Raw genomic sequence first — 11,058 nt, 5'->3', positions numbered from 1 at the left:
TATGAAGAGTACCGAATGTCAAAATGAGTCCACTTCCTTAAAAGAAAACCATCATGTTAACCAAACATATAGCAAAACTACAACAAATATATTTTTCAACACAAATATTTGGTCCTGAAAAGTTCTAATATTTGCCTCTTTACATTACACATGACTGCCTCAAATTACTCATCTAATCTTGACCTTTTGATCTTGAATGACACATTATATCATGAAAAGCAATAGTTTTATCTTGTATGAAAGACAATTTCCTCTAGAAAAAACAACAGTAGATATGGCCAAGGCAAGAAAAAGGGCAGTTAAGCTGAACCATTTAAACGAATTTGAGAAAAATGCTTCTGACCAAGTTTGGTGAATGTCCATCAAGTGGGTCATGAAAGTTATTTGAAGTGTTTCTTTTTTTTTTATAGATCTGGTGGCAGCCACTGAGTACAATCACAGAAACCTTTGAACATGAATTAGAAAGGCCCATTCAAGGACACTTATACCAAGTTTGAGGAAGATCAAGAGGTTCAGGAGAAGAAACTGTTTATAAATAAAGATTCTTCTACTTTTAGCTATGATGGCCCCTGAATGCATTAAAGAAGAACCACTGGAACAAACTTGAGAGCAGTCCATGCTAGGATGCTACAAAACCGGTTAAATGTAATTCTGACCAGTGTTTAAAAAGGAGATGTCCAGATAGATTTGCAGAAGACTGAACCTATCCATCTATACTGAAAATTCAGCATAAACCCTTGTTCCACCTGAGCTAAAACTGATCATCAGTTAAAGTAATAAATGAATAAGTAAACACATAAAATAATGAACATTAACAAATATTTGATTTTTCAATTCTGAATATAAACATGTAGTCAAACCTGAAAATAAGAGTGTCCCTGTACAGAGACCAGCTTGGTTTAGAAAACTACATTTAAACATATGAAATGTATTCTAATCCATGAATAAAGACCACCTGCCAATACAGACAACTTTTTGGCTCTCTAAAGTTTGGTCTTTATCAACAGGTTTGACTGTTTTTCACGGAAAATGCCACATTTAGCACTTTAACACTAGCAAACAAATTATGCACAATTTCTTTCTTTTGAGTTGCAAGCTGTTTTTGTTCTTAACAACACAGTAAGTATATAGACAACAACGTTTAACCAGTTCAATAACAGACGTTAGAGAATTTCTTTTTTTTTTTTCTGCTATAACTCAATACAAGTTATGCAGCACAACTACCCTTCTTAATGGTCTCCAAGTGTATACACTAGTAGAAACCTTTTGAATTTTAAACATATATTTAACCATTCCTCAAACCTAAAATTAAGGGTACCAGGGTGGGTTGTTGTAACACTCTGAAGCTATACTTGTTATTGAACTATACATATTTTAAAAGCAAAAGGGAAAATCTTGCATACATTTTTTTGCCACTGATACACCCTATCATAATGCCCTTAATGGTAAATTCAAATGTACAAATAACCATCCTTTAACTTCTTTAGGATGAGACTTTAAATCAATATAGTTATCATGAATTTAAGGAAGCATCATTACAGAATTGGTAAATCACACAAATTAGCATATAATTCTTTTTCTTTTTTTTTTTTTTAAATAATTCTAAAGTTCTTCTTTAATAGGACAAAGTATGTTCAATCTTTTTTTTCATTAATTATACACCACACTACAAAGATGCTATAATTTGATTTCCCCAATGTCCTAGATTTCAAAGAAGAAGGGGTAATGCATATGCTACAAACAATCAATAGAAAACTGGACATGCAACTTGAGAAATCACCTATACTTTCAGGCTTGTCAAATGAACACATCAAATTTAAATCATACAACCTTCACAAAAATTCATCATTGCCACTAATCTCATCTGAATCACAAAACCACAGAAATGGCATTCTGCAATTTTAACCTATCTCATGGTATTAATATACACATCAGTAAGTTTGTTTATTTCATATCACATGTTGGCATTTTTATGTTAAAGAAATTTCCGTACAACTATTTGGAGATTAAAGTGGCATTATGCGCATCTTACTGCACATAGTGCGTTTTTGGTGAATGTTCTATAAAAGCAATTTTCGGTTGCTGTGCATTTGAATATGTTAAATAAACAATGATGTCGCATAAGCATTTGAAGTTGGTGCTTATAAATAAAGAAATGGGACTAAAAAATGATAGTTCTTTTCTTCAATCTTCTACGCAGTGATCTCCCTTACCTGTAAGTAAAAATTTCTAAAGTTGAAGGAAACAACTCCTGCTGCAGTTTTACTTTTCTTAAAAGACTGCCCCAGTCAAAATAAGAAAAGTCATATTTGGAAAGTTATTTTTTTGTACTGTAACAGAAGGTTTGGTATATGGGTTAAAAGTTACAATTTCCTCCATGCTTTTCACACACACATCTATTTCAGCTAGATTTTTACTTGAAAAAATGCCCATAATTCCACTTTAAACATGATACGATCATTTCAACTCAAAATCTGATACACAAATTTAAGTACTGTTAAATAAGGTTAACAGAAAGAAAGCAAAATTTTTGATACAAAGGTATGATGAAATCACTTGAAAAACTTTTTTGATTAAATTGAATAGCACAAAACATGAAACTTTAAGGTCAAAGGAGCCATCACCTTTAAATCAACATAATATTTTCTAATCAATGTATGACAAATAAGAATCTAAACAAAATAAATGAAACAGCATTAAGCATTTTCTTCCTTAGGAAGATCATAAACAAGAGCTGTCTGATGACAGCGCGCTCGACTATTCGAAGAATTGATTGAAGAATGGGGTCAAAATATTAACATAGATTTCAGACAAAAGAAATAAATAGATTAGACAAAAAAGTTCCTGTATTTCTTTGATTTCGATAAGTCTTGCACTAAATGGCAATGTTTTGAACCAATTTCAAGTCCAAAAAGGGGCCATAATTCAGTCAAAATAGTTATGTACTCTTGCCCAGATGGAATCATAATGATAACAAGTGTTCAAAGTTTAAAAGCCATATGTCAAATAGTTTTGACAAAACGTGGACTTGTATGAAAACAAACCAATTCGAAGCCCAGAAAGGGCCATAATTCAGCCAAAATAGATGACATTTTATGTACTCTTTCTACAGATAGAGACTATTATCTAAACAAGTGATAAAAGTTTCAAAGCCATATGTCAAACACTTTACAAAAATATGAACTGAAACGGAAAACTTACCAAAGTTTTCTAAGTCAAAAGGGGCCATAATTCAGCCAAAACCCTTTGATGGAGTTATGTACTCTTGCCTATAACTGATTTTGGTGAGGGTTTAACAGTGTTGAAATTTCAAAGCTTTATCTCAAAGACTTGTCAAAATATGAACTGGTACGAAATATTAACCCAGATTTCTAAGTCAAAAAGGGCCCATAATTCACCCAAAATCCTTGATGGAGTATGTGCTCTTGCCTTTAACTGGACATGGTGATGAAAACAAGTTTGGAAGTTTCAAAGCTTTATTAAAAAGACTTTGTCAAAATATGAACTGGTACGAAAAACTTAACCAAGATTTCTAAGTTAAAAGGGGCCATAATTCAGCCAAAATCCTTGATGGATTTTATGTACTCTTGCCAATAACTGGCCATGGTAAATGGTAAACAAGTGTTGAAAGTTTCAAAGCTTATCTTAAAATACTTTGTAAAAATATGAACGGGTACGGAAAACTTAACCAAGATTCTAAGTCAAAAGGGCCATAATTTCAGCCAATCCTTGATGGAGTTATGTACTCTTGCCTATAACTGGCCATGGTGATGGTAAATAAGTGTTGAAAGTTTCAAAGCTTTATCTCAAAAGACTTTGTCAAAATGTGGACTGGTACGAAAAACTTAACCAAGGTGTGACGCCGACGCTGTGGTGAGTAGGATAGCTCTACTTATTTTTCGAATAGTCAAGCTAAAAATCACTTGGACCATTTGTGTCTCAAACACAACAGTGTTCTTAAAATACATCTGTACAAAAATAAAATGTCATTTTCGCTGATTTTGGGACAACTTCCATCATACGTTGCAAGTTTGCGAGCATACTTCAGCGGCAACACTATCAATTGGTGTCTGTGTGCTCCCACTCCAAGAGTACCATGTCATTATAACAACCACTAACAACAGAGTCACTAAGATCACCTGAGAAACTAGCAAACACTTCATTGTTTTGTGTAGATGTCTATTGTACTCCACAAGGCTGTCAACCTGTCCAAAAAACATACAAATGATTTACATTCTTCAATGTAACAATGAACTGAAGACAAATTATCGAATTCCCATATTTCTGTAGATACACTTTTGAACACATATTGGACTTGTACTCTTTAATTTCTTAATTGGGTTGACATTGTTTTTAAGATGCATAAACCCAGTTGTTGTATTTAAGGAGACTTTCCAGGATTGCTAGTGGAGAAAGACCCAACGTGCCACTTCAGGTACTAGCAGGACCCTGGGTAGTACCACCAACCCTCACAAAGTGAGTGAGATAGCTTCATCACATGACCCAACAAAGGCCCGAACCCAGAGTGTTGTGGGGCACGTGATTCAAACTAATAACCTTAATCATTCATCCAAAGATACCTTAATGAATTAATTCAAATAACTGAGGCAACAGTCTTGCTAGAAATAAATCAGATGCACCTTTGAATTTTGGTTAAAGGAACAGCTCAATGTAAGTATTGTTTGTCACATGAATCTTTGCAAAAAATGTAACTTACACACGACTGACCACTTTACTATGTTATACTGTATTATACTAGATATAAACTTTGCCAAATGTTTCAATTAATAAGTCTGATACAGATTTCATTATAAATGAGGCGTAATGATAAACCTTTTTTGATAGATCAGATACAGCTTGATTGGCTGGTCCAGTCTTGAATCCACCACCAAGATTACCCGTTGATTCTTTGCTTGTCGATGCCACACAGCGCAACCTGTAAAACTCGATCTTTAGTAATCATGTTTAAAGCATATTGTGATTTTGATGACAACAAATCTGAGATACCAAAATGTAACTATGAAATTGTCCACTGTTTCACCCAAAGAACTTTACTTTAATAACAGTACAAAGAAGAGTAAATGGACAAAGTATGACTAATAAATTTCAACAGGTAACTGGTATGCATGCAAATTTAAGTAACAAACAAAAAAGTTGCTAATTAGATAGTACATTTTATCCAAGGGCAGTAGCACAGACCTACCTATGTTCCATTATGGAATCTTTCTGAACAGATTTCCAAAGTTCTGAAAATGATTTATTTGATTCATTGGCCACTTCCATTGCCATGATCAGAAATTTGTCTTTGTGCACAGTGTTTTGATAGCCTGAAAAATTACAGACATGTACTAAATGTGACAGTTCTGTTTCAATTTTTGCATTGCATTACGCTGATTATGAATAATTTGTGAGCTGAAATTCATTTAATTACAGACCAAGGGAAATTAATCTTACAAGTTCCATGAAATTTCACTAAAGCACGGATGTGAAAGCAAAATAGGAAGATACAAAACATCAGTTCTGTTCCTAATTTGTAAAATACTTAAATTATTTTCTACAACAGATTAGAATACAAGCATTAAATTTATTTATTTTTTTGGGTTTTACAGCGCACCAACACAGTATAGGTTATATGGCGCCAGGACTACAAATTTTGGTTCCACATCTCATTTACATCGAAATAAAAACATGAGGTATGGAAACAAGCATTAAAGGATTATAATATTTTTGTTTGGTGCTGAAACATATCTACATGCAACATTCATTTTTTACAAGGAATGTTAAATTCTATATAATTTATTTAGTTTGAAAATCTTTTTATGAATCTGTTATGAAAGTGATTGAAAGGTGATGAAAGGTCTAGTTCACCCATGCTGCTTTGCATAAGACTGACATCAGAGCCAATTAGTGCTCCTGAATGTACAGTATATAATAATAATACTACATTAATATCAATATCAAAAATCTTAATTAACTAGAGATGTTTGGAAAACATGTATACCCCACCCCTCTATGTAGGGCTGTCCCATTTTCAGTCCCGTTATCACTATGACCTTGACCTTTGACCTAATAACCCCCAAAACATCAGCAGCCATCAACTTAGTAAGCCCAATCAAGTTACTAAGTTTGAAGGTTCTGGGTCAAGTGTTTCTCAAGTTATTCGGCAGAAACTGTTTTCAAGGTTTGGGCCCTTGTGACTTACTGACCCCAAAAACTATAGGGGTCATCTACTTTTTAACCAAATGAAGCAAACAAGTTTGAAGGTCCTGGGTCAAGTAGTTCTCAAGTTATTGGGTGGAAATTGTTCAATCTACTGACAGACAGACAGACCTGCCGACAAAACCACCAGGTGCAAAGCAATATACCCCCAATTCTTTGAAGGGGAGCATAATTAAAAATGGTAAGATACACACCCTGCTGTAAATGTATCATGACTTCTGTTTCGGTCCCTGACTTGATAAGGCCTGAACTTGGTCGTACACGGTATTTCTCTGGAGATGTTGTCTTCACCTGTAAAATTTGAAAAATGAACAATTTTAAACCATAACAACTGATTAGCTCAGTACAAAAAATGTCTTGACATCAAATCTAAAAAGAAAATGTCACAAATTCTTAAATAAAAATTATTGTAATTTTCAATGAATCCGCATAAATTGACGCTTTCGTATCTTTGCAGCAATTTCATATTCCAATGAATAGTTCGAGTAATAACTGAAATATTGTTCATGATCATTCCTTGACACCATTTCCAGATGTCCTCAAACCTTTTTCTCTCTCTTTTTCGGACGAAGAAGATTCTTTCACCTTTTTTAAACTAAGAATATTCATTTTCTGAATGTATTGCTTGAATAGGTGAAAAACAAAAAATCAGCTCCTTCTGACAGAAGATTTAACATGTAAAGTCCCAAATAAGTGTTTGAAACAATTCTTTGAAGTTTTTTTTTCAGATAGGCAATAGGGCAACATTTAAGCCTTAAAGAGTAAAAAACCATAAAACTTTGAAGATTAATTCAATTCTTTTACATCAAGTGTGATTGAGTAACTTTTTAAAAATGATGTTTAAAAATCTATCCTTTTTTTTATAAATCTGGAAACACAAAGTTATTTATTTTCTATTGAATTTACGAGAGTATCAAATTATCATTTTTTCTCTGACATCACCTTTTTCATTAATTTTAATGTATTTCATAACTAGAAAGAGAGTTACCTTGTAGGCTATGGTATAAGGCAGGGTGTTTTTCAAAGTAATTATATCAGAGGCTTCCTTCACTCCTTCCTCTATCACAAACTCTAGCTCTTCTGCTGGACTGAAGTATAAAGTTCATGAAACTTTAACCTTTACCCTGCTATATTTCTAAAATGAACTGGTCTGTCATTCAGTTTGGGCAATATCATTTATTATTCAAGGAGGTGTTGACTGAAAATTTACTGACTGAATGGCGAATAGTACAGACCATGATCACCCTGCACGTCCATGCATCTTGGTTTGCACTGGTTGCAAAGGCAAAATCACTTGCTGCCATCAGGCTAAAGGTTAAAAACAATACTAAATAATATCAAATGCAAGCATAACCAAAGCTCCCTTAAAGAGAATTCCTATAGCTTTTTTCCTTTCACAGAATTTTTTTAAATTCACATATATGATAGGAAAATTTGTGCTGAAAACAATGAACAAATAAAAACAATAGGTCACCAGGCTTGTTTTTGTGAAAAATTGTTTTGAACACACCCACTGTTGCTGAAACTGTCAGCGATTTTTCAACATTTTCATAATTTTCTGCTTTTTTATAAACACCAACCAAATTATACATTAAGACAGCACAATAAGGTTTTTTTCTTTTTACAGATTTTATTATATACTTATTTGATATCATAGTCATATTTGTAATACTCTATTCTTTTAATAATTGGTACAAATGAAACAAAATCTTGTTTCATTCACTTTTGTGAACTTTTTTCAATGAAAAATACCCATAGTGAAGAATAATTTTTTTAAATTCTGAAAAAACTCTTTCATAGAATTTTTTCCTATTTTTCTTGTGTATAGATAATTGTATTGCGAGCATAAAAATGGCTAATCAAAGGCCTGAATGGCCTGAGTCGGCTAATGATTGATGTACTGACAGTATAGTCTACCAGTTTCAGTTTGTTTTTAGTGTTTTTCTTAAAATTTCATAACACAGCTCGCTATTTACCCAAAATATTATATCCGGATACGATTACACTTTTCTCCAGTTTGAACAATATATTTTACAAATTGTGATGATACGAAGACATTTAGCAGCAATTGGCAGTATCTGACATTGAAGTTTACGGTTAAATTACCTCTTATTTAAATCTTTTCATAAAAAAGTTGTTTCGTTTCGTGAAAGCACCAAACATAGACGATCTACTTTCGATTTCAAAAACTACAACAAAATACAATTTAATGTTTCGCCGATTTGTTTATTTCTCGAAAAAAAAAGAATAAAATCATTTTAATATCAGTTTGTAACTAAACAAACCAGTAAGAGCTTCTTCTTCCGATAATTTATCCGTTTTCTGACTGCAAAATTCAACCCACCAAAGTTTATTTGAAATCATACGATGCGTGTTTACGTTCAATGTGGGGGAATTAAGGCTGATCGGCTATGTACCTAACGCATCCAGACGATTCAGATTTTGTTTTTTAAAAAAGCATTGTGTGCGTTTCTGTAATTTTTATAACGTTTTTTATAGCTTAGAAATTATTAGACATGCGTATTTGCATTATTTCTATACTAATTTACGCTAATACGCATCTTATCTGGAGCCCGTGGAACTATTTTTTGTCTTTCGTGGATGTTACCCAAGCTTGGTAAGCCTGCGCAATTTTTAAAATGCATCTTTATGCTTAATGAGTTACATTCGAGAATTGCACAATTTCAAGTCTAAATATGACAGATTACATCGTATATTGGTCACAGCAAAGGGAATAGACACAACTTAACTTCATTCATGCAGTGAACTGTTTGAAGTTTGAGAAATCTAATGGAACTACATCCCTTCACTGTGTTATTTGGTCCATTTAGAGAATCGTTGGATAGCAAAGACTCGTCTAAAGGCTTTCAGCCTTTAGCCGACTCAAAAATGTATGGGTCACCAGACTAAATTTTATGTTAACACCGCTAGAATACAACACCTGTTCGGACGGAAAATGGCGCAAACCTGGCCAAATTGATTACATGTATGTGTGCTGTAAGTTAAAAAAATGTTTTAAAAATTCTGAATTCTTTCTAAAATTGAATACTAAATAATCTGAAAGGTGATATTGTCTTATCTGTACCAAGTCAATTATCTTACATTATATGAGCAACACTGTCCTTGTACTAAAATGTGATGTGAAAACACAACCACAAAAATAGCAAGATACCTGTCAGGCATGATACTTGTCAATACAACATAAACCAGTATCAACATTTGATTACTGAAAAAACTTATCAAAAATGTTATTTAATTCAAGATTCCTCATATTGAAGATTGTCTGTAACATGTTTCAACAAATGTTGACTTCAGTTCAGTTTTCCATAGAAAGTGTCGGTTGCGCAGAAAGATGCGCATAAAAAACTATAGGAATTCCCTTTAAGCACTGATGGTTTTACCTTGCACTTGGGTCAAATTTCTTCATATTAGGAAGTTCTATAAATTTCAATGATTTTCCTTATCATCAAAATGTTTTTCTTTGTTAACAAATACCTTATAGTAAGTAGTCGGCCAATGTAAGAGTTGTCTTCCCTATTTCCTCGCTTTTTATGTTTGGGTGGGGGACCTCGCCTTTCCCGTAAAATGCTATTAGTGTTACTGTTGTTATTTCCATTCTAAAACAGAACACATAAAACAAGTTTACAGGTATAGTGAACATTTCATTATGAGAAACAGATGGAAAGACAGATTGACTCCTTATTACATTTTCAAAATAAAATAAATTTCATGCATAAAGTTAAAAAATCCTAATATCCAGCTTAAAATGAACCTAAAACAACCCCCACCCAGATTTAGACAGCATTCATATTAGGATACTTGACAGAATTTAACCTTTAGCATGCTAGATAAATTGTCGTCTGCTGGAAATGTCGTCTGCTAAAATTGTAAAGTTCATTCAATTTGCTCCAAAATTGGAAGAAATATTGTCAGAGTAGCAAACAGCTTGGAACCTGATCAGACGCCGATTTAATCGGCGTCTGATCTGGTTCCAAGCTGTTTGCAAAGGCTGTTAAATTCGCCTGCAGCAGGCTAAGGGTTAAACAGTCTTGGACTACATAAAGTTGAAACTCTATATCTCGAACATTCGGGCTATCTCAAAGACATTTTCAAATCCCGCCCCACAAACAAGTGCACAAAATACCATTTTAAGTCAAATTCTGGTTATCTCGATGCAAAATGCTTGATCCCTTGGAATCTGAGATACCTAGTTTCAACTATATATTATCTTCTTTGGGCAGGAATAAAGCTTTATTTATTGCAGCTTTTCAACATAATGTTTTAGTGTCCAGATTGATCAATTTATAGAACTGAAGCAAACTTAAATCTGACGAAAGAGTTAGAATGTATTAAATTTTACTTCAAAAGGTATACAGAGAATCTACCAATATTGATTGTAATGTAAATAGCATGTGTTATATAACATACCAATTTCTCTGTACTTAGGCTGTCATTACTGAGACTTTTGTAGATCTTATTTTCCTCTTCTGCAAATGTCACCTATAAATTTTGAAAATTACATACTTTTAATTACACATTAGGTTATACAATACATTCATATTCCAGAATCGACTGAAAATATATTGAAAATATATTTAGTTTGTTTCAGTGTAAGATTTAAACATCTTTCAAGACTTTCACCAAATAAACTGTCACACCAGATTCCACAAATGAAAATGTACGATTTGTCGTTGTTTAGGTTTAACAAATTTTCTTTTCAATAGAATAAACCAAGTTTAATCCATTTAATATAATATAGTTTTACACCAGTGAAAAAAAGAAGAGGATATTACTTTAAAACACCAATACAAACAACAAACATTAGTAGAAATTTCAGCA

General features: G+C 32.9%; 1 protein-coding gene across 2 annotated transcripts in view; it reads right to left on the bottom strand.

The window, feature by feature from the left end:
* Positions 1-3,730: 3,730 nt before the first annotated feature.
* Positions 3,731-11,058, bottom strand: part of LOC128557029 (motile sperm domain-containing protein 2-like) — a 31,033-nt gene continuing 23,705 nt past the window's right edge. For both annotated transcript variants that reach the window (XM_053543483.1, XM_053543484.1), the window contains 7 exons: positions 10,648-10,719; positions 9,715-9,836; positions 7,208-7,307; positions 6,414-6,510; positions 5,204-5,327; positions 4,834-4,936; positions 3,731-4,205 (listed from right to left, as the gene is read on the bottom strand). In XM_053543483.1, coding sequence (XP_053399458.1) covers positions 4,017-4,205; positions 4,834-4,936; positions 5,204-5,327; positions 6,414-6,510; positions 7,208-7,307; positions 9,715-9,836; positions 10,648-10,719 — 807 coding nt within the window. In that variant the 3' untranslated portion in view covers positions 3,731-4,016. The remainder of the gene's footprint in view (positions 4,206-4,833; positions 4,937-5,203; positions 5,328-6,413; positions 6,511-7,207; positions 7,308-9,714; positions 9,837-10,647; positions 10,720-11,058) is intronic.

Source organism: Mercenaria mercenaria, chromosome 5 (assembly GCF_021730395.1).
Source record: "Mercenaria mercenaria strain notata chromosome 5, MADL_Memer_1, whole genome shotgun sequence".
NCBI lineage: Eukaryota > Metazoa > Mollusca > Bivalvia > Venerida > Veneridae > Mercenaria > Mercenaria mercenaria.
This window is presented reverse-complemented; position numbering and strand designations above follow the sequence as displayed.